The 25,071-nt window shown below is 37.3% G+C and overlaps 1 protein-coding gene across 4 annotated transcripts in view; it reads left to right on the top strand.

Annotated features, from left to right (window-relative positions):
• The window catches only part of CDH8 (cadherin 8), a 337,912-nt gene that overhangs the window by 205,229 nt on the left and 107,612 nt on the right, over positions 1-25,071 (top strand). For all 4 annotated transcript variants that reach the window (XM_070612041.1, XM_008515416.2, XM_070612038.1 and 1 more), the window contains one exon: positions 9,534-9,670. In XM_070612041.1, the coding sequence (XP_070468142.1) occupies positions 9,534-9,670 (137 nt within the window). The remainder of the gene's footprint in view (positions 1-9,533; positions 9,671-25,071) is intronic.

Raw genomic sequence — 25,071 nt, 5'->3', positions numbered from 1 at the left:
GATCTTAGCTCTCGCCACACCAAGCGTGGTCCTTTAATTTCGTAGTTTTCTGAAGAAATCCAAACTCTCAAGATTTTCTACACACATTCCTTTTGCTAAGGATGCTCTCTCTACATATTCTACCTGGAAAAACCCTACTCATTCTTCCTGTTCCAAAGTAGATGCTACATCCTCTTGGTGTCATCTCTGACCATCCCTCACGCTTTCCCAGGCACATTTGGAGACCTTCCACCGTGGCAGTGTAAGCATGACCTCCTTACAGAGACTGACACTTTTCATTGTAAGTAGTGAGAAAGTCACAATCAATGTGTCTGAGAAGAGAGGCTTTATTCAAATATTTAGCATCATACTTTACCAAAAGAAGCCATTACTAAAACCTTATTGAAATTAAATAAAAATAAAAATTTTAAATTGAATGCCTTCACAGTATCTAAAACTGTATTCCATTTTTTTCATATTTATACCATCATATCATATTTAGAATTCTCAGTTATGAATGATTATTCTGATGACTCAGGAAGAAAATTAGATTTTTTTTTTTTTAAAGATTTTTTTTATTTTTTCCTTTTTCTCCCCAAAGCCCCCCAGTACATAGTTGTGTATTCTTCGTTGTGGGTTCTTCTAGTTGTGGCATGTGGGACACTGCCTCAGCGTGGTCTGATGAGCAGTGCCATGTCCGCGCCCAGGATTCGAACTAATGAAACACTGGGCCGCCTGCTGCGGAGCGCGCGAACTTAACCACTCGGCCACGGGGCCAGCCCCGAAAATTAGATTTTTCTCCAAAGATATGATGTAGATATCGAAGAGTTAATTATTAATGATGAATCAAATTTTATCTGGGATTCACTCTAAAGACTTTTTTTGGTTCTGTGGCTGCAAAAATTACACATAAAATTGTGGCTTTATGGTGTTATTTTTCTAAGGTATAAAGTAAGGCAAACTGTAAAACAAAACACACAGTCAGGAAATGGGACCTCATGTGAAGTGACAGATTTAGAATCTGAGATTTCTATATTTGACCCTAAATAAAGTAAAAGTACCTGAGGATGATTGTGTTGGGTTAATCTGCTTCATCCTTTGGGTGAAAATGGTAAGTCAAAATATGACAATATTGTATTTCTTTCCACATGAACAGCACAGACCAGAATCTGTCAAATATATTGTTATTGTTTAAAAATACCTAGATATTTGGCAGAGTATATTTTAGAAATTATGATAAATGCTCAGTGTAAAACCACTTTTAAGAAGTGTCAGGAAATTTAGAATGCATTATCTAATTCGGGATTCACCTTAACCTTTAAGAGAAGACAACCTTATTGTTCTCATTTTTTAGATGAAGAAACTGAGGGTTAGAAGTATAAATTGGCTTAGCATAGAAGGTAGGAATAGAAAGGTCATTTCTTGGAAAAATCCTCAGATGTTTCACAAATATTACAGTGGAAAGAATGTAGTTCAGAATAACTTTCTAAAGAAACCTGCTATTTACTTACGTTTATCTGATTATTTTAATGTTTTTGTTGTTGTTGTTTGAAAAAGATTAGCCCTGAGCTAATATCCACTGCCAAATCTCCTCTTTTTGCTGAGGAAGATTGGCCCTGAGCTAACATCCGTGCCCATCTTCCTCTAATCTAAATGTGGAATGTCTGTCACAGCATCGCTTGACAAGTGGTGCGTAGGTCTGCGCCCAGGATCTGAACTCGTGAACCCCGGGCCGCTGAAACAGAGCACACGAACTTTACTGCTACGCCACTGGGCTAGCCCCATTATCTGATTATTAAGATAATCAGTGTAGCTGCTTATGTACACTCCAGACCTTAACCTGCACAATTTGCCCATGTAGCACTGAAGTCAGAGGGAGTGAAACAGAAGACTCCTTCACATTGGGAACATGGTTCTGGAAATCCTTAAAATGTTCTTGACATTGTCGTAGACTGATGTTCTTTATCACAAGCAAGAAACAGTAATTAAGCAGGGAACAGAGGGTCTCTGTAGGTATGTAGTGTTTAGGATGAGATTAAGAAGAGGAGGTAGGAAATGTTTTAAATGAATGAATGAATGAATATGTGTACATATAATATTTGGATGTTGACAACAAAATCTAAGTCTTATACACACACACACAGGAGGTGAGATTTTGTGCTAAATGTTAGTATGAAATATAAATAGTTGGGCTGTGTTAATTGAGGCAACATATTACTCAAGTAAAAGTAGTTATTTAATATCAATGGTAGCAGCAATGCAGAATATCTAAAACTATAATACCAGATTGTCTATTTTGACCTATTCTCAACCACTGCACCAGTGGTATCTTCTTCTTCTAACAATTTACTTCTGATCTCTGCAAACAACTGTTAATTGAGTAAGCTGGTGACATGAGTTTATGTTCCTGGTCAGAGTACTATAGGTTCGGTCAGAGTCTCCAGCAAGGTGCTAAGTATCTAGGTAGGAATCTCCTTGCATCTGTAGCCTTAACTTAACAAACTAAAATCATGAAATCCTTAGTGTTTACTTCTGAGACATAGAAGTACATAGAACCTACATTTACCGAGGATAGGGGGACAGTAGTATTGAAGCAAACCAGGATATTTGTCGGAATAAAATGGGAAAGCTTAAATAGGGCTTCTGTGCACGTCGATTATCAAGGATGATGTAGTTTCTAAAACATATCCATTGTGCTAGAATGAGAATGTCTATTTCCAAACCTTCCATCATTAGAATTGACTTTAACATGACCCAAGGAGCCCATTTTCTCATGTGCCACTTCTCTCTGTGTTACTAAGAAATATCTTCTTACTGTGGCAGGAAGATGACTCTCCAAAGTGTATTCTACTCTTCTCAAAGCGAGGTCTTTTGTCTAAGGCCTCTTAAGTAATTCTACAAAAGAACAGCAAACCGATGCATGCATATTTTTAAGAAATTAGAATGGAGACTTCAATACTAGAAATATAAATCTTATGACTTTCAAGATATAAAATAGAAGGCATTGAACTTTTCAATAGATATAGTAGGAACCGAAATGATTATTTTTTTCTGTTTGACTCCTTTCCTATCCCATCTACTCTTTTTCCTTGTATTTATTCAGCATGGTTTCACACATAATAACCATTCATGCTCAATAGATATTTGTATACGCTTCTAATAATCAGTCATTCAGTAACTGCAGTGCAAAATTCCAACCAATGTGATATTATGTTATATGAATCAAACATTCTCTCCCAGTCCTAAAAGAAGAAAAGTCTGGCAAATGTTTAATTATAGAGTAACAGGAGAGACATCCTTAAAGAAGGATGGGCCGAATGCAGAAGGCTCCTTGTGGGTGAACTGCGAGCTGGGAAACCCAATATAGCCTCTCTCTTCAGCTCGGACTCTGTGCTCCGTGGAGATATTCATAGTAGCAGATATTTTGAAAGATGTGAAGACTGGTATAGACTAACACTGTTAACAGTTTTGAGATATCTTTCTAGTATGGATTGAGAAATTCTCTTTCCTAAGGCTGCTAAAGGATATGAATGATAATCTTTTCCATTTCTGGATTTTCATTTCCACAGTTTCTCTGGGCTTGAAGAGATCTCTTACAAATTGAAGAATTGGCTCAACACATTTATTTATTTGTTTACCTAATGTGAGTCACGCATCAACTCATCTACTGCAAAGTACCACTCTGTGAAGTAGCTATTTTCTCCTACTTATAGATGAGTCTATGGAATTATGAGTAGTTATATCATTTGAATGAGATCCCACAAATGAGATTCCATTGAAGATTCTCTGGTTTCTCTGATTGTGTTTCTTCCAATTTATGTGCTGCTATTCAGAAAGACACCGAGAATTCCAGAAAACAGAGTGGCTTAAGGGTCTACATCTATTCATAATCATGATGTCTTGAGAAGTTACGCGGTACACTGGATTCTAAAATTTAAGTTGTTTCTCCAGGTTTGTTATTTTTAACCCACTCTGTTTCTCTTTGAAATTATTTTCTGTTACTCGGCTTAAGGAAAGTGCCTATACAGAATCTTACACTTAAGTATTGCCCTTGAGTGCTGCTGATGTAGCTTCCCACAATGGAATGAGTAGGAGGAGAGGGGAGAGAAGGAGATAATGGAGTGGTTGGTGGCAGCTTAGAGGACCAGAGGAAAGCTAGCTGAACTTTTGCAGCTAGAGATGGAGTGGCATAGCTATGGTATGTGTATGTGTGGGGGATAGAGGGGGTGGAACCAGCATCTTCTGAGCATATTCCTAAAAATGTCATGCTTCTAGTTTTTTCTAAATGTAATTAATCTTTAGCTATGTAATTAATGTTAAAATTATATAAAAATATAATTAATTTTAACTATGGTTTTAAAAGTTCATATAGTGTTCAATACAAAATTAAACGTGTCCAATAAACCTTTGAATTTGCATATGGTCAGTTCATGGGACAGAGATTTTGGTTGGACAATTTGGTGGAAAAATAAACACCTAAAATGGTGCCAGAGGTGTAGGTATTGGCTTGCTCACATGCTCTCTCTTTCCAGCTTTATTTTATCACTTTAACTGACATCTTCTGTGTGCTTCCACTGACAGGAGAAGCCAGATGAACTTGTTTAGGCACAGAGAAGCAAAGAGTGAAAGGGATGCTAGCTTAGACCTGAGAAGCGGCAGGGGAATCCTCACTAGAAACCTATTATTTCCAGATAAGTAGTGGTAACATTAAAGATTTTAAAGATGTATATATTGAGCACTGATTATGTGCCAGACACTGTAATAGGTGCTTTATATGTAATATGTCACTTAAACTTCACAAAATTTATTATAATTCCCATTTTGCAGGTTAGGTAACAAAGGCACAGAGATACTAATAACATGACTAAATTGCACCTATGCAACTGATAAGGTCAAGATGTGACCTCAGTCAGTCACATCTTGGACCCGTGTTCTTTATGATGAAATTATGAACATGTGTGGAGCCTGTGACCTAGGACTCTTCTAGTAGCCTAAGAATAAACAACCAGGAACTCAGGTCATGTTCTCATGCAACAGAGCAGAGTAGAGGTTTTGAGAAAATGGAGGTGGATTAAAAATTTATCCAGAGGTCCATAAAGAAGATGGGAGGTGGATGCTTTTGTTCCCTGGCTTTCAAGAAAGGTCTAATTTCTTATCATCTTATTTAATAAATCAGCTTTACTTTAATATATATTTCAATATATGGCATTTTAATACTTAGGTGTCTGTAAGATGCTCAAATCAGTGTATTCTAGAATAAGAAAAATAATTACTTGGCTTTTGGTTCAGAATATTGAGTACATGGGTAGGCATTCAATGACGTCATTGTCATACAAAGGATGTGAGAGCCCGAGGCAGGATGGGTAATACTTTGTGGTCAGCACACGTGTGTTGGCGAAGTGTGCCACACATAGCATCTCATCCGATCTTCCCAGCATTCCTATTAGCCAAGAGCTGATGTCCATCCGCATTTTATGCATGAATAAGGTGAGACCTTTCCCTGGTTGGTTTGTGGATAGACTTCAGAATGAATCAAATATGAGTATTCATTCTGGTTCTGCTATCTACTAGTTATGTTACTTAAAATGCCCTAGCCTGAGCATTTTATTTTGCTATTATTCATTCTATAAGAAACCAAGGAGAGTAGGATGGAAGAAGGAAAAGGCATCCATCCAGCACTGTGCTTGGCACACATTTGGTGTTTAATGAGTGCTTGTTGACTATGCTGAGTCAGGGTTTTCATGCTGTTTAGTAACTCTTGGGAGCTGTTATCATAAAGTCTACTAGGCAATAAAATGTGGGAAATGTCTACATAGGCATCAAGAGGCTTCTGGAAATCCTTGAGGTAGACTTTAAACTGAATTTTAAACTAAGTCATTTTTTTTCCATCAAGTTCCTCCCATTGTGTAATCTTGTAATATTATGACATTCGTACCTCCGATCTTACTAAAGGGCTGTATTTATAGCCTATTTTATAAATTCTTATGACTCACCCCATAAAGTCTGTCATGAACGGGAACTTTAAAAAGTGAGAAAAGTATCCTTGCCTCCACTAAAGTTATGGGAGTTAAATAACACCCAAATGTCTTTCCACTTTTATGCTATTTATAAACTTGTTAAGAAAGGAATTTTCTCCACCACTTTCCAAGTAGGGGAGTTTATTAAGGTTTCATTTAATGGGACAAGATGATTATGATGATGATGAACAAATCTTTAGCATCTACTAAGTACCATGAATCGATTTATGCTATGTTTTTGGTCTTCACAACCACCCCTGGGATATGGGTACTTGATATTTGACCAGTGAAAAAGATGAGGCTCAGTGAATTTATTAATTATCCCAGAAACAGCAATATATAAATAATAGAGAATTTATTCCAAAGTTGAGGTCTGCCGAATACAAATTTGGGGGCCCGTCCACTGGAGTGGCAGTTAATTCATGCTCTCTGCTTTGGCTGCCTTGGGTTTGCCGGTTCCGGTCCCGGGCGCAGAACTATGCACTGCTTGGCAAGCCATGCTGTGGCAGGCATCCCATATATAAAGCAGAGGAAGATGGGCACGGATGTTAGCTCAGGGCCAATCCTCTTCAGCAAAAAGAGGAGAACTGGTGGCAGATGTTAGTTCAGGGCTAATCTTCCTCAAAAAAAAAAAAAAGAATACAAATTTGAATAAGGGATTAAACAAACAACAATTTTTTTAAATATCAACTTCCAAAACCCTGTCATTGTTCCCAATGTGTCTTCTACGCCAAAAGTTCTAAGCAATTACTGGACAACAATTAAATAGCCATGGAGCGTGTTTCAGATTTGGGATTCATGAATGTCAGTGATTAGACTGATTTTTGTTTACTGTGGCCTCTGGGAAATTGGTTGATGCATGAATATGTGAAATATCAGCAGTGAGATAATAAAATTACTAGAACCCAGCAATGCTTGTAAAGTTTATTTATGAATATGATGTAGAAAGTTAGAAGTAATCCTCTGGATGTTTCTTAGCTCTTTTAACAGTCAGAGTGTTCATGATATCTAGAGGAAAACATGTCTGTTCAGTTATTTTACTGTTAAACTTAGAATCTCATTGGTCTTGTAACAATCATTGGTCCCCAGGAAAATGGGTTTTAGTTTTCTTACCATAAGACAAAAGATTCAAATGCTCTGCAATGAACGCTTCCTCATGCTCCAGATTCTGCTGAGAGCACTGTTAATCCATATATGCCTCTGGTTCTTAAGTCCCTTGTGAATTTCTCTAATTATCCGGGGCATCGGGCAGGCATGAGATCAGTTTGTAAATGTCTAGTGTATAGATGAAAGTGAGTGTCTTAGTTTTCTTTGTAGTTAAGTCTTTACTAAATTGGGAGTTATAATTTAATATTACATGTTTTTCCCCCAAGGAATTTAGCAATAATCTATTATCAATAAAATTAAATACTTTTTAATATTGTTCTAAACTCCTTAATGATGTGTGTCTTAGGTGGGGAGGATTTAACAGGAATATCTTTTTTCTATGGTATTTGTATCTGGGATAAAAGATATGAATACCATTTCTTTTTTTTCTTTAATTTTTTTTTTTCCCTTTTTCTCCCAAAGCCCCCTGGTACATAGTTGTGTATTTTTAGTTGTGGGTCCTTCTAGTTGTGGCATGTGGCATGCTGCCTCAGCATGGCCTAACGAGCGGTGCCATGTCTGCGCCCAGGATTCGAACCAGTGAAACCCTGGGCGACCACAGCGGAGCGCACGAACTTAACTACTTGGCCACGGAGTGGCCCCCTGAACACCGTTTCTAATGAAAAAGAAATAGATACAAGGAGGAAGGAACTAACCATATCTCCATATATCTATCATCTATCTATCTATCCATCCATCTATTCATAGGTAGATATAGATACAAGTAAGTAGATGTACATAAATAAGTAGATATACATAATATACTTAACCATATAATATTTGAAATGAAATCTACTAAAATGTTATCAATACAAAACTATAGCTGGAAAATTATGGGAGATTTTTTTTCTCATTTCTTCTAACAACATAGTCTTATTCTTGATTCTATAATAAGTGTTCATTAAAAACATGTATAAAAAAAGAAAATATGCTCAGTAACAAATAGCCATGGCCCGTGTTTCATATTTAGGGTTAATAAGTATCAATGAATCCTAGGAAGTCACCTCAACCATGAAGCCTTCAACCATGAACCTTTCCTCCTAGAATGGGATCGTGCATGCCTTTTGTCTTAGTCTGGGCTGCTATGGGTATGGAATACCATACACAGGGTAGCTGAAATAACAGAAATTTACTGTCACAGTTATGGAGTCCGGGAAGTCCAAGATTAAGATGCTGGTAGATCTAGGGCTTGGTGAGAGCTCACTTCCTGGTTTGCAGATGGTTGTCTTCTCCTTGTCTCCTCATTGGTGGAGAGCAGAAAGAGATCCTGTGTCTCCTCCTTATTTTATAAGGACATTAATCCCATCATAGTGATCCCACTGTCTTGACCTAATCTAACCCTAATCACCTCCCAAAGGCCTCACTTCTGAATACTCTACTGTCATATTGGGAGTTAGGATTTCAACATATGAGTTTCAGTTGGACCCAAACAGTCACTCCATAACACTCTTCTTTGAGCCACCTTTCTATCCTGTTTTAGTTAATTTCACTGCTTATTTACGGGCCAATTTTTCCAATTATTCCTTCCGCTCTTTATGACATGTATCTTACTGGATTTGGCATTCCATAGTCAAAGCACAGACTTCGGTGTATAAAAAGAATATTAATAAATGTTGTGGAAAGAAATAATTCCTGTATTATCTTAATTCTTAGTGTTCTTGAGAAGTAGTTGGCTCTAAACACAAAACACCTAATGTCTTATCTGAAAGAGTTTTCTCAACAGAGGAACTAATAGCCTGTCTATTTAAAATTCTTAATTATGTGAAATCTTGTGTTATAAATCTGCTGAAATATCTGTTTCAACTAAAAAATTGTTTACTAAAGAATCAGTAGCCATCTGATTTCTGTGAACAGATGCTAATAGGAAACTTAAATGTACACTTTACTTAAAATGGAAACAAAACAAACTAACAGCAACAATAACAAAAACACATACATGTTGTCTAGTGAAATAGAAGTTTTACACAAACACACATTTCCTTTGAATTGCCATAGATAAGATGCTGCCTCGCATCATCCTGCTTTGGGCTTGAGTTCATTGTTTTATAAGATATTTTGTGGCAACTGCTAATTATCATAAGCTGTCCAATAGCTGTGATGGATTGTCCAATTAACTCTTCATCAGCATCCGTTTTTGAAGATGCTACCTATTGAAACTGATGGCAGTTTATGACCTCCATGTTGCATATGTAGCTAATTACTCCTTGGACAATAATTATTAAGTTTCTTGTGCCTCATTCAGTCATTTTGTTTTACAAATTATGATACCACTGAGTTTCCCAATTCATTTGAATTCACAACTATAGCTCTCCAAGGATTATTAAAGGTTTGCTGTGGAAGGTGTGGATCATATAAACAGTGAAGTAGATTACAGATATATCTGTTTTGTAGGTTTTCCATCGACCGGCACACTGACCTGGAGAGACAATTCAACATTAATGCAGATGATGGGAAGATAACCCTGGCAACGCCACTTGACAGAGAATTAAGTGTATGGCACAACATAACAATCATTGCTACCGAAATTAGTAAGTGCCTGCGTTTAATTTCTTCCTTTTGTGACTGGGTTCAGTTTATGCCTAGTGATCACATGATAAATGGTCACTGTTTCCGTTAGATATTTTGGCATTGGAATTTATTTTATTATTTCCAAGGAGCCTTTGAATGAATCATCTCGACATGAAATAACTTATGCTGTGGTAAATTACCCTAGGTTGCAATATATGTGGAAAGGAAAAATTCTTCTATCCAAATATTCTTCCATCTTATATCCATTATTCAGGTATTAAAAACAATGTTTTACTTATTAAAATATGAGGAAAGATTTAGTAAGTTAGATAAAAGGGTAGGTAAAAAATAGAACTGTAGAACCATACACTATAAATAAGTGGACACTAGCATTTGTTATGTACAATATGGAAACTATTGCTCATATATTTAAAATACACACACACACACACATAGATATGTATACACATACAGGCAGAAAATATAGAAGGAATTTCACACTCTCAGTACATTTTATTTTGGGGAGATGAAATTATAGATGATGTGTTTTTTTTAGCATTTAATGTATTTTTCATTGTAATCATGGAATATTTAAAACTAACTTCAATATAATTTTTCTCATAAATCACATATGAAAATGTAAGGTTTTTTTAAGAGGATATTACAGGGTTGTTAACCTAATATAAGTTAGTCTTTCTGTCGATTTTTAATGAGCATGGCTTCTTTGATTGCACGTAATGACATTACTATTGAGTCTCTAAACAACAGCTATATGGTGAAATTTAGTGCTGCACTGTCTTTGAGAATTTGCACTCTGCCTCACCAATTTTTTGTTATACAAAAACATGCAAAAGGGACATGGTGTTCATTTTATTTCCAAACACAATGCATTTTGCATATTATCTGAATCTCTTCTTTCCATAAAGGCCCTGATAAGGCCTTTGCAGTTTACACAGATTCAAGGGAGACAATAACCCTTTGAGGGAGTTGAGAATCAGAGTAAGAAAATAAAAACCAACATTAAGGCAAATTCATGGGCATACATACAAGATAGCGGGTGGAGATGATAATTATAGGATGTGGGACCTAAAATCCATTCTATGCTTTCTCTAAAATCTGCTCTGTTTTTGCAGCTAATGTGAAAACAGGGGAAACATCTCTGAGATACATGATTAATTTGGTTGTACAAAGAAGAGTAATCCAGACCTTCAGGAGGGGCATGGTTTTTCCCTGGTCTGAGATGTAGGGAAAAATGTCCTCCTTGGAGCCTTATTAAAAAAACAACAAAAAACCCACCACTGTGTAAAAAAGTAAAGTCTCAAGAGTGAGGAATGTCTGTTTCTTATAACAACCTGGGGTGCAAGGAAAGAACATGCAGTCAAGTTAATATGCAGTTTCAACCCTACCAAATAGAGGGTTCTGGAGAGAGGACAAGCTTTGGAAACATTGGTGTTTTTTCTGGCTCAGGAGCACCATTTTCTTCCCTGGTGTGTTACTCTGACAGTAGTCTCCCCTGTAACATTAAGGAATAAAGCAAACAAAGTGTACCAGTTGGTGGCTTTGGCTTATTAGAAGTGTTAACCCCATCTAGAGAGGTACAGACATGCAATTTTTATAATTTACAATTTTGAAGCTGCATTGTCACCTTAAGCCTCTGAGAAAAACCCTGTCTATTTAGATTGGTTTAAGGCTTAATAAAAACACTCTAAAGGATCACAGTTTTCTTTAAAGTATGTGGGCAGTAATTACTTTTAAAAGAACTTTGTCATATATTGAATACAACCTAGTTGAGTTAGCCTTAATCTATGACACTTTTTAATGAGATGCCTTCTCTTAAATATTTATCAAAGAGGTCTTAATTGTAAAGATCCATGTACTCCATTCTCAGGAGTAAAAAGAAATGAATACACAGAGCACGTGGTTAAGAAACATTTCAGGGGCAATCCAGAAACAAAAGACTCATTTGCAAGGAATCATAGACAAGTCAGAAGACAAGTACAAAAGCAGATGCTCCAGGGTAATGAGCTGTTAACTCCAGGGTGACATGGGTACCAACCCCAGTCAGAAAAGACATTCATTTGCTCATTCACTCAATAATTATTTATTGAGTCTCCGCTGCTGGCTAAGCATCTTCTAATGACTGGGAATAAAGCAGTAAGCAGAAAAGGCAAAAACTCTGGTCCTCTTTGAGTTTTCCTTCTAGTGGCGCCTGGAAGCACTTACATATAGAAGGGTGAGTTGAAGCTGCTGAGATATACTTAAAGAAAGACATAGAGTTAAGGGAAGAAGATGATGAATGTTGGGAATTACAAGCAGTTCCATTTTGATGGTGTGAAAAAAGTGCAACGATGGCCCTCCTTCAAGGAACATATGATTATATTGAAAATTGTATCACAATAAATGTGAAAAAAATCAAGCCTTTATGTGTATCAGTAAAATAACCAGTTTAGATTATTTTAAAAGTGATACAATTTTTATTATAAATACAGTATAAGCAAATTACAAAAAATATCAAAACGTAGACCAGATACAATTTTCTTCATGGCTTGAGAGAAATCACTCACATATGTCCTAGGTTCAGGTTTACTGTTGGCTGCATAGAATGGCTCTGCCCACATGAAGGCCATCAGCTTGTCCATGAAACTTGTAGAGTTTAAAATATATAATCTAAACTTACGTTACTCTGTTCAAACAGGGGGAGTTATCTCACATTTTAAATTAATCAATTAATTAATTTATTTTTGCTCAGAGATTGAAAACTAAACAAAGGGCATAGGCATATTTTGGCCAAGAAACAAGCTTAATTCAGGAGGTTAAATATCTCAAGAAATGTGGAACTATAAACTTAGATATCAATCTGCTTTTTTGGAATTTTTGCATATAGCTTTCTTAGAACTAGCAAGGATGAGAGCACAAAGGAGGACTTTAATTTTTAGCTGTAAAATATAAGCTGAGATCGGCATAAATCAAGAAACTTTAAATGTACAATTAAGCCATCTTTTTCTAAATCATGAAAGGAAGTAGAAATAAGATCACAGAGAACATAAGAAAAATTGGATTTACTATGAAAATGGCTTAGAAACTTGTTTTGACCTGCTTTTATTATTTAGCCCATCACGTAATATTTATCTTCCAAAGCCACAAACCACGTCTTGGGGAAAAAATATTAAAGGGAGATTTATTGTATTTGGATGAGATGAATATTTAAAACCACCCAGGACAACAGAACCTCATAGGGGAAGGTTCTAATAAAGATAAAGAAATATCCATTTCAGGGAAAACAATTTAAAATTACTCTCAGAATGCCATCTCATCAGACAAAGATTTAAACAAATGAAATTAAGCTAAAAAATGGACTTTAGGAAGTCCATCTGTTATCACTTAATGAGAATGGAGATGTTGTCCTTTATCCTCTTGTGTCAGATTCACTTAACCAAGGCTGAGATGCTTCACTGTGTGTATTACCCAAGTATTTCAGTGGTAATAGTCTAGCCTACATTGCAATCAACAGGCACATCTCATTACAGGAGTTGGCAGTTAGATGCCCATGTGCTAACAGGAGATTAGGCTTGTCTGGCATATCTCTGCTAAGTATCTCTCCTATTAGTAGCAACTCCATCCCCTGAAACTATAGTATGTTGCTGCTGTTTACCGCGGCAGTGAAGGTTTAAGGTAAATTTAGCTGACTAATTAAAGACTGCAAAAGTATTATGTAAGCCCTAAGATTCATGTAACTCTCACAACACTTTGCACAAGTTGGTACTATTATTATATGCATTTTTCAGACAAGGAAACTCAGACACAGGTTAACTATCTTGCTCAAGGTTTCATAAAGAACAAGGGTTGGGTAGAGGGTCCAGATCCGTACTCACGTTTAACTGCAGATTACATGTTCCTAGAAGCCTTCCACGGAAGAAATCTCTCTTATGTCTTCTTTCCTTTCATCCTCCTGCTTAAATGATACTGCCACATCACTTCCTGAAGCAAATGAATGAAGTAGTCCTGTGCAAAGCAGAAGGCTCGTGAGGGACAAGGGTGCAGTGGAGGAAAGAGCATTCATGAGTTAGACCAGGCCCTCCTATTCTAACATTGATAACCAACAGCAGAGATATTGTCTACTGGACACAGCAGAGCTTTGAAACTGTTTAGACTGGCATCCTATTCCCATTTTAGAGATCAAGAAATTGAGGAACAGAGAATAGAGAGTCCAAAATAGTACAGTTAAGAGGACAGCGTTTTTCTTTTTTTCTTTTTTTTTTAAGAAGATTAGCCCTGAGCTAACATCTGCTGCCAATCCTCCTCTTTTTGCTGAGGAAGACTGGCCGTGAGCTAACATCCGTACCCATCTTCCTCTACTTTATACATGGGTTGCCTACCACAGCATGGCCTGCCAAGCGGTGCCATGTCTGCACCTGGGATCTGAACTGGTGAACCCCAGGCCACCGAAGTGGAATGTACGCACTTAACTGCTGCGCCACCAGACCGGCCCGGGACAGCGTTTTTCAATGAAGATCACAAAGAACTTAACTTACTCACCTGATCTGAACCACCTGGGTAATTGTTGAAACCAAACAAAATGGGTTCTGGCCTTGCCCAGGACCTACTGAATCAGAATCTCAAAGGCGTGGTTCAGGAAAATCCACTTTTCACAAGTCCTCCCACCTTCTCCACCCCCTAATCAGGTGTCAATTATACTTCAACAACACTGTGAAGGAAGGCAGAGAAAAGTGAGGTGTAGTTTTGTTTGCTTCTTTTGGTCTTTATTTTTGGTAATTCTGGTGGCAATTCGGTGATATTTCACTGAGTTGAGATTTGAGCTAAGGCTCCTCAGATGATGCACAGGATTCCTGTAGGTTGAGCAGAGTGGTAAGACCTACTTGAGAGAGAAAGAAGTGAGTCACCAGCACAGCTGTGGACAGAGAAAGGCTATTGAGGGCTAGTGGGGGAATCAACGTGCTTGGAATAGAGTCTCTACAGGGGCATTTTAGAGGCATTGAATGCCAATTTTAGAGTGTCCTTCCCAGAGAAACTGGTGACGTGGAAAGTGGTGAAACCCGCTGATACTGTGTACCTGGGAGCCGGCAGTTGGCATTTACAGAAAACACACTGCTCTTGGTTACCTGAAAGTATGTTAAAGCAGGAAGCATGTAATTGCCCATTAAATTAATCTCTTTGAGTTAGCGATAATGCATTGCTCTGGCCCACTACAGTGGGCTGTGCACAGTATTGCAAATGAAGCGTTTCACTAATGATGGTTAAATCTCCCAGGGAAAACACTAGTTTGATAGCACTTAAGAAATGTTTCTTTCTGGCATAGGGCCCAATTGCCAGAATAGTTGCTTTGTCCAACCCAGGATTCTTAGGAAAAATATATCTTTACAGGCAGCTCATTGTTTAGAGAAAACTTGGGTCCTAGAGTTGGATGGAGTTGACCACATCTTGGCCGTAGAACCTTGGGCAAATTATTTCTCCTTTCTTGCTCTCAATTTTCTCATCTGTGAAATGGGAATCATAATTGTTCCTTAAAAATCTTAGATGTAGTGAGAATTGCATTAAAACTCATAGTACTATACCTCAGCTCAAAATCCATCTATAACCTTTAGATATTAACGAGTAAACTGCATATGTTCTTGTTAAAACAGCCTTGCCCCTGGGCTTTGAATAACAGCTTAATTTTAAATTATTTATTTGGTTTATATTATATGTTACCCCTTCTCCTCCACACAACAACAAAATTGGTAGTCCTGGCCTGTGTCTTACTGCTAGGTGCAGTTATGTTTTTTCATTGCACAGTCGACATGTTTGTTCACTGACCTTCCTCTTGTCCCTGGTTCAGGTATGGTAGATTGACCAATGGCTAAGAAAAGGCCCTCAAAATGAAGCAGGCACATTGGTGGAGAGCCTGATTGAACAAGGACATGAGATTTATATCCAGATCCTATTCATAATATGTAATCTCTCTCTCTATTGCCTATGGCATAATCAGGACTCGAGTTCCATTAAGATCAATGTCATTCCCTTGTATAGGATTGAGTGGAAGCAGATGAAGGGAAGCCATTGTTATTGTCATATAGCTCTCACAGAAAGGAATGGGTGATGAGAGCCTGAGGGGGACAGTGAAACTCAGGGGCAGGACTGGTTAAGGGACTCCCAATCATAGAGAGGCTGCAGTAGTATGACTGCCTGGGGACATAGGCTCATGGCAAGTTTCTATCAAGATCCCCCTATCTAAATGAGCACGCAAGTGCCATAAGGTGTAGGTCAATATTATTAACGATAAGGGCTATAATGAAGGGAAGTGGAAAATAAAATATGGGAAAGTGAAAAGGAAGCTACAAGTTCCTGGAAAAGGCATCAGCAGCCAGGACATAATTCCCTATAGGGAAGAATTGGAGACATTGTCATTCCAAGTCCAAGGAGATGCCTGATACAGGCCCGAAATGAATATCATTCTCTGGGTAGCCCATATCCATTTTATTTTAACCCTTAGAGTTCCCACTTCCTGTACAGCTGTTTCAGTTCTTTGCATATTGACATGGGAATTTCTCCCTTATTTTCTTTTTGTTCTGCAACTCTTCTACCAACATCTTCCTCCAACCTCTCCATCTTTTTCTTCTTTGCCCTCTTTTGTTCTAATCTACTTAGGAAAAGCAGGCAGATTGAGATTGGAGATATAGATTTCAGCCAGGAACTGCTTTAAGATGTCACCATGACTCATAGCCCTTTAGTTCTAACCTAGAAAAAGACAGAAGCTAAGAGGTTTCTATCCCTATGGCTTGCCCTTCATAAACCACCCTTCCCAAATCTTCAACATGAACTCTTTCTGTGGGCAGTTGTAGAGAAAGGATAGAAAGGAGGTAAGCAGCAAGTAGGAATTCAAGACTTTCAGGAAGAAGTTGCAGCAAACTGGCCACTCATAGCGAATGGTCTTCTCTAGGTTTGAGAGTACCAGATAAAGGAGGGTGGGTAGGGAAAGCCTAGATATTTGAGCAGATTCTAAAGATTGGGTAAGATTAGGTTGATTTGTCCTCAGACTTTGGTTTCTCTGGGGACAGAGAAATCACAAGAACTTGGGGAGAAGGTGCAGATATCCGTCTGGAAGTCAGAGAGAATAAGGTAGGAGTTAAGTGACCAAGTTTATAAGTCATTTTGCTTGGGTAGAGTCATTACTTATCCACTTACCCATGCTCATTCTATTGGTAAGTTAATGAATTCTATCTGTGACTCAGTTTCCCTATCATAAAATGGGGAACGTACTATAACACCTTTAGAGGTATGCCATGAGGAGTAAATACATTCCTTATATAAAGTAGACTTTTGATAATAATGCTAATGCTAATTATTATAAAAATTATAAAGTAAATATTAGTTTTGTCATTATTATATAATTAAAGTGTCTATGCCCCAAAGTAACTTTTTTGTCTTCAAGTAAAACCACCCAGCTTCTTTCTGAGGATATACTAAATTGTGAGTTTGTTGAGGAAGGATCATCTGGAGATTATTTGGGAGGTATAATTTTCCACAAATATATATATCCAGTAGAAGGGTTTTCTTCTTTCCTCCATCGGTCCTATGTGGCCTGGCCAGGTTGGCAACTTTAAAAGCTTCCTTCTTACCCCAAATCAAGGTCATAGGTATGGCTATCACTATTTTCTTAGTAAGCAGTAGTGTTATTAGTTAAAAACAAACTGTGCACTTAAATTTTACAGCTAAAATAATGGGTTCAACATATTCCATATGTGTGATTTGAATAATTCATATGTCTTTAAGTCTCAGTTGCTATTTTTGAAGTTTGTTAGGAGAGTTAAATGAATAATACAGGTGAAGTGTGCAAAACAAAGCCTGGCGTACACTAAACACTTGATAAGATTCTTTCTTTTCCCTTTCTCATGCCTCTGTGCTCTCCTTCCCCAACCTCCTCCCGATTCTTCTCTAGACCAAAGCTGGTACCTACTCTCTCCTACATTCCCATTAGTCCTATGTCTAAACATTCTGTTTGTCATTCTCTTCTCCTTTTCTTTTCCAGCCACTTGGGCTTAGGGAGAAAAGCAACAAAACGGTTATCTGGACACTCGGATTTGTATCAGTTCACTTCTGCTGCGTAATAAACCATGTCAAAATGTTGTGACAAAATAATAAAAATGTATTCCTCCTGGTTCTGTGGGCCAGTTGGGCAGTTTTTTTGGTCTGAACTGGTTTTGCTAATCTTTCGGGTCAGCTGGTGCTTATCTGGTACTCTGTTGGCCTCACATGTACGTCTGGCAGGTTGGTCAGGCCAAGGTGCCTTAGTTGGTACATCTCTTCTCTGCTCCATGTGGTCTCTCATCCTCCAGTAAGAAAGCTCATCTTCTTCAGTAGCGCTCTCAGACTTCCAAGGTGCAGCAAAAGATAGTGAGCAAGCACTTTCCAAGTCTTTGTTGGCATCAAGTTTTCAAATCCTCTTGGTTAAGCAAGTCACATTACCAAGAGTGGGTTCCAGGAGTGGAGAAGTAAATGTCACCTCTTGATGGGAAGGGTTGGAAATATCATGGACATTCTTTTTTAATTTACTTCAGACTGGGATACTAAATCTCAGTATGTGTGACAAAGAAGTGATAATGATCTGTAACCTACATGCACATAGGTACTTCTCTGCCTTTCTTCCAGAATCCTCTTCTCAGAATAACACATGTGCATCCAGAATTCTCTGCTCCAACACTTCACCTATTTGGGAGACAGGATTAGGCCCCATATTTCTAACAGCTGTCAACTAGTTAACTAAGGAGTTTTTAGAATTTCAGTTTAAATAACATTTGTCTTACTCATGTTAAATCTATTAATGCATTTATAATACTACAATGACTTCTGCTACATAAGTGCTAATGTAAGCAATAGCTATTATTGCTATTTCCTGATACCCAAGCTGGGTCAGTTTCCTTTGTTACAAGTTTTCACAGTTCCATGCTCTTCAAATGACTGGTTGAGGTTTATAATCCCCATTTCTTTGCTTAAGGTTTTGAGAATACATTTCTAAGAGAAGAAATAGGTAAAGTCTTTACTCTCAGGAAACATTTTATTATTGCTTTATTATTGATCACTGTTTTATCCTGGGATCCTAGTGCAGTGCTTGAGTCCCCCAATAAATATTTACTAAATTAGTTAATGAATAAAGGAAATACTGTGTTAATACCACTAGAGAGTACCCTGATGAGTCCTGACTCCAAGCAGACACTATTAATTGATTTTTGAAAAGATCTTTGCTTTTTAATATACCCCACTCAGCTCTTTGTTGAAAGTTTCAGGCAGACAGACACCTATGTGCCATGGCTTTCTGGATTTTTAAAAGTCATTCTTTCCTGAGTGACTGAAGCTGAGACTAAAGGGGAGGAATGATTGTGTTCTCCTTGTAGGAAAATTGTGGAGCATTGACTGTGCTCACAGGGATGCATTCCCATAAAATATTAGCCGATCCTGGGAGTCAGAGACCAGGAGGAAGGCGCTGGCAGAGGAGCCTCAGGTCCCCTCTCTCTTTTCCCAAGGAGCCACGCTTCTGATCTGAAAACGTTTATTTCTCTTCCCTTCTGAGAGCCTTGAGGCAAGCCCTGAATAATGCTAGCCCACACTTCATTACCCAACAAGCCCGTTTATCATTTAATCTGATCTGTATTGAACAAGTGAAAGCAGGTTACGAAGCAGCAAAGCCTAAAGAATGAAAATGCAGCACGTTTTCTGATTACAGGAATCCCTTATCCAAAGCTTAGAAACTGGGGCTAAAAATAGCCACCAATTCCATCTTTATGCACCCCCATCCACCTAAAATTTCAGTGCCCTGTCAGGTCGCCCTTTAGCCAGATGGTAGACATTTAAACTATGATAACTTGATTTTATCTAATTTGGCAAGGCATTGGCTAATCTGCACCCTCATTTATGATACTTATATTTTCTTGTTCCTGGAGCATCTATAGGAGAAGGATCTACCTCACATGTTCGCTAAGGTCAGGGGTTATGCTGCTTGTCACAAGGATATGTTGTGCCTCCTCTTTTTATGACTGAGAATTCTATCCACTCAAGAATTCAAATCAGCTAAGAACAAAGAAACTAACATCCTTTTAGCAGCAACTTTGGGCCAAGCATTGTGTTGTGCACTTGACAAGACCTGTCTTATTTCAGCCTTAGAGAATTCCATTAAAGAATGATGAGGAAACCCTTTGAGATGTGAAATGACCTCCCTAGGCCTACATAGCCAGAATTCGCAGAGCAGATCCCCCCAAAATATAATGCTTTCATCTTCTCACATCAATATATTATTTCTCTAAAGTTTCATAAATAAACAAACAAATACCCAGAGCAGATAGGGTTCAGCTCATTTCAGCAAGTATTCCGTGTGCTGCTACTATGTGTTAAGAGTTGAGCACTTGGAAACAAGACATGACTCCTTCCTCTTTGAACCATAATAGTGGAGCAAAGAAGTAGAACATAAAGAACTTTTCTCTAAAGTGTGCAGTTGAAACTCTAGCATATCATTTACTAAAAAAGCATACAATTTGGAATAGGATGAGATTTTTCCTTTGGAGGGGAGAGACAGCGTTTTCTGGAAAGATTCTTTGTGGAAGGTATATTTTTATCAGGATCATGAAGTGGCAGTAGGCATTTGTCAGAGATGCATTTCCAAATTAACAAACGTCTTGATCAAGTGGAGAAGAGCTTAGAATATCTTCTGAAGATGAGAAAAATCAAGAGAGAAAAGAAGATTTCGTTGGAAAGTTAAGTGAAGAAAATTAAAGTTGCCTTTGGATGACAGATCAAGGAAATTATTTTATTCTCTGTGTCAAGGTGGCCCATCAAATACATAGAAATATTAGAATAAGAGAAATATAGGGCTCAGAATATTAGCATTCAGATTTAGGAGGAGAATAGATTATGGATGGAATGGAGAGAGTAAGATACGGAGAATGGGAGAAGAATATGGCTGTGATCTGGTGTCTCAAACTCTATGGTGGATCAGAATCACCTGGAGAGCTTATTAAAACATAGACATTTGGGGCCAAGAATTTCTATTTCTAACAAGTTCCCATGTGAGACTGAAGCTGCGGGGCCAAGGACCACACTTTGAGAACAATTGCTATAATCCCTGCAGTCTTAATTTAGAATAAAACTAAAGCTGCGTTAGAGATGGCGTCTGAATGAAGAGAAATTGGCATCGGGTTAAAACTAATGAGCAAAGAGTAGGAGCAAATACCTCTGAAGATTGCAAGCCTTGGTGACGAGGACAAAAATAACGATACAGTTAAAAGTGTTGCCAATTACTCTATGCTAGGCAATGTTCTATCCCTTTCGAGGCCCTTTAAGTTAATTCTCACAACTCCTTAAGCTGGTACCACCAGTTTTCTCATCTAATGAAATTAAGATACTGAAACTCAACCTCACCCGATTTGGTGGCTGAGTTTGGATTAGATCTTGGGTTTGTCTGACCCTTCAGCCCAATCTCTGAACACTGAGCCTCTATCCTCTCCTAGTGATAGCCTACTTGCTGAGACAGTCCATGATTCACGTTAACAAGTGAGAAAACAGAAAAGATGACGCATCGCTTCCAAAGTTTGAGTTCTCAGCCTTCCTTGAACCACCTCTTCCTAAAACAGGTTAGAACACAATAGGGTGTCACTGATAGCCTTTCATCCCCACGGAATGGGGAGGGGGCTCCAGAAGAGGGTAACAGATTTAAAATTTGCCTCTGTGACCTTTCTGCTCCAGAAGAATTTGGATTTTTAGGAACCTCCAGTTCCTAAATTAAAATAAATTAAAGTGTAAATGAAGGGCTAATATTTACATTTGAATGCTCCTGCAAGCCACTGAGATAAGCCTGGAATGATGGTGAATTCTGCTCCACACACCCACTGTTAAAATTTGACAGTGAATGCTTAATAGTAGGCTGGATGCCAGAGATGTGGGAGAAAACCATGGATGACAAGTGTGCAGGGAAACAGCTTCAACTCTGCGGGCAAACGAATATGAATTCCAATCTAGGTTCCATCAACAACTGTCTTCTTGAACATAAACAATTTCCTTGATCAACCTAATGTATTTATTTATTGGTTCAAAGGAGACTGTAATTCTCTATAGGGAGCTAAACCTCACTTGGTTAATATAGATTATATCTGTATATTATATTGTTATTATTACATTTTTATATTTACTATAACAATAGATTATATTGATACAGTTAATAGATTGTATTATATATCATATATTATATCATAATATACAATAATACAAATATATTCTCAATATCTATTTTTTAACAATGGTAATAATGATAAAAGTCTCATCATCTGTTTTTTCAGGAGGACTGTTCTGAGCTTGATATGTGAGATACTGACTTTTTAGAACCTTTTCTGTGTCAGCTTTAACTGTTTTATTTAACAAAAACACCAATAAACAATCCTAATGGACTGTAAAGAAAATCTGTGTTTGGAAAAAACCTTCTATTTGAGCATATATTATATATATCTATATATATATGTATATATTTTTTTTTTTTTGCTGGCTTTTAAATAAGGCTTCTCATTAGATTGTGTTGGGCATAGAATCCAAATTTCCTTGCCGGTTCATATTTGAGTATCTCTGGATATAAAAATACCCAGACTGAGCCAGCATTTGATTTCCTGCTGAACTGTTTTTCACATTTCCAATATAATTATGTAGCAGTTACAAAGAAACAAAGACTAAACTCCCCAGAATACCATAGAAACCCACATTTGTTTCTTTAAGAAAAGATATAAAAAGCATCTAAGACAGAAACTGATGTGTCAGGTGATTTCTCAGGAAAAACTGATACCTAAAATAAATCTGAAAATATCTGGATATTTGTCAGAAGCGATTGGCTAGACATGGACTTAAAAAGGCGGTTAGATATTCTACAAATGGCCTCTGGAGATCTTAGTGAAAGTGAGAAGTGCTAAATTAGATATCTTTATTTTGTCTTTCTTCTCTGAATGATTAATTTTGTCCCTCATATTGTCTATCTTAAAGAGATTTAAAATTTAGTAAAGTAGTCACTAAATGTTCCAAATAATTGTTGATTGGAAACACAAAACATTACTGAGTCAAACGCATTTCTGCACACCTATGCCAGGCAATACATCACAGGTTTTTGAAGACCCAGTTCCTGGCCTGGAAGCGGGCTTCTGTATTCGGGGAGACAACTGCTGGGCTACAGTCACATTGTCTAGTGAAAGGAGACAGAAAGCATTCAAACAACACATATGAGGAAGAAATGAGTTCTGGATGATGCCTTCTCCAATGCTCTTCACAGTCAAGCTCGATGCCATCTTGTGACAAGTGAAGAAGGAAAGAATGTTATAGGCAAAGAGAATAGCATGAAGCCTCTCAGGATGTTGTGGGAAATTTGGGATGAAAAGAAGGGACTTGTTGATCTTGGCCTGTTTCAGTCATGGTTACGGTAGCCTCCATTGTATGCACATCTTATTTCCACGTGGACCTATTATGCTTTAGGAACGTTTCTGGTTGCAGAAGGATGGAGAAGCTCACTGTTCTTTGGACATTATAAGAATCATGATTTAGGGAAGTTGCATGGATGCCAAAAGATCAGAGTTTACTTCACTAGCTTTCTCATGATCTCTGTTGAAGTCAATGTCTAGATCTATAAAATCGAATGATATCTGGATGTGACAATCAAGGGGATAAAATAAACTGGAATTTGAGATGCTCCCTAATTCCAGGCAGAGTAAAGTTACTGTGTGCAAACAATTTGTTTCCTTCGTTCCTTCTAACAGTGTTGAAATGGACATATCCTGAGCGTTGTTTCAGAAATGCGTGAAGGGAGGTTCAGGGAAAACAGGAAATGTATATAAAGTCACAGATCTAATAATACAACATTTGAATCCACCAGCTTTGGTGTCAAAGCCTAAATTCTTTCTACTTCAGTGCTACTAACTAAGCATGACAGATGGGCAAACATCCATTGAAAAATGCTAATCTTTGTACAAATTTTCAAATGCTCCATTAGTTGCCAGGCCTTGTGCTACATGCTAGACATATAGGAAAAAAAGTCTGGGAATCAAATTGCTTACAGTCTACTTGGGATAAGAATCATAAAAACAAATAACACTTATATAATGTAGTATACTTGTTTTATTCAGTGTAGTTTTGCCATGAAATTTGGCTCACTGTCACCTCATGGGAATACTTTGGTCTTTCTTTTTAATGTACACATATTATACTTATTTTATCTGCAATAGAAATGTCTAATTTTAAGAGTCAAGTGTCGGATATGATAAATCCATTTGGGAAATATAAGTTCAATTCTTGGTCCTATCACAATTCTAACTCTGGACTTAAAATTCTCTTTACTATGTGGTGAAATGAGACAGTTACTAAGTTCTCATACATCTCTGATGCATGGATCTTCAATGGCTGCAGCTTAACATAATAATAAACAGCATAGGTCTAAGGACAGAGGGTTATGTGATTATAAACTAACTACAATATCTGTAAGTCATGGAATCTTAGGCAAAGTACACATCCATTCTAAGCCTCAATTTCATCATTTGTAAGGCATGGATAATAATGTGTTTCTATTTGTTGAATGATGCACCTGACATATTGTATAGTCTTAAAAAAAATAATGTAATGGTTGAAATACATGAGGGAAGATTAGGCCAGTAAAAGTCTTTTATCCTTTAAGACAGCATGTTCAAAGTGTGATCCAGAGAGACATTTAAAGTATTTGAGACACTTTTAGGGGTTCCATGAGGTCAAAATGCATTTATATAGTAATACTAAGATGGTATTTTTCTTATTCTTTTTCGTGATCTCATATGAGAGTGGAATTTCCAAGAGGCTACGTGACATGTGTTGATATCATTGCTTTATGGCTAATGCAATGTGTGCTTGTGTATTATTGCTTTAAAAACTTTGTTGTAATTTCCAATTGGTAAATATTGAAAGATATAACCCAGTAACAAACGTTTCTGTAAATAAACCTTTTTTGGGTTGTTTAATAATGTTTAAGTATATGCAGAGGCCCTGAGACCAAATTGTTTGAGAACTATTTCCTTAGGAAAGCATTTATTTTCTCAATTAATTAGAGGTCATTAGTTTGAGATATAGTAACAGTTAAAAATGTTACTGTCCCTTGGATATCACATTGATAAAATAATTTATCACTTATAAAATGTAGGTTGGATATTGAAGGAAGTAATGCATATAGCATCTTTAGTAGGGTTCTTGGTATAGTGTAAATAGTAAGAACTCAATAAATGCTGGTCACTGTTGAGATCAGAATGAAAATGTAGCTGGCCCCAAAGGAAATAGGTTGACATTCTAATTTACATTTCCAGGGTCTCATCAAATAAGGTTGTCTTTTCAAGAGACAAAATTATTTCAGGCCAGATCAAGACTTGCCTACTGTTAAATCCCTGGT

Source organism: Equus przewalskii, chromosome 3, assembly GCF_037783145.1.
Source record: "Equus przewalskii isolate Varuska chromosome 3, EquPr2, whole genome shotgun sequence".
In the NCBI taxonomy this organism is placed as follows: domain Eukaryota; kingdom Metazoa; phylum Chordata; class Mammalia; order Perissodactyla; family Equidae; genus Equus; species Equus przewalskii.
Note: the sequence above shows the minus strand (reverse complement) of the source record. Positions and strands in the feature narration are given on the sequence as shown.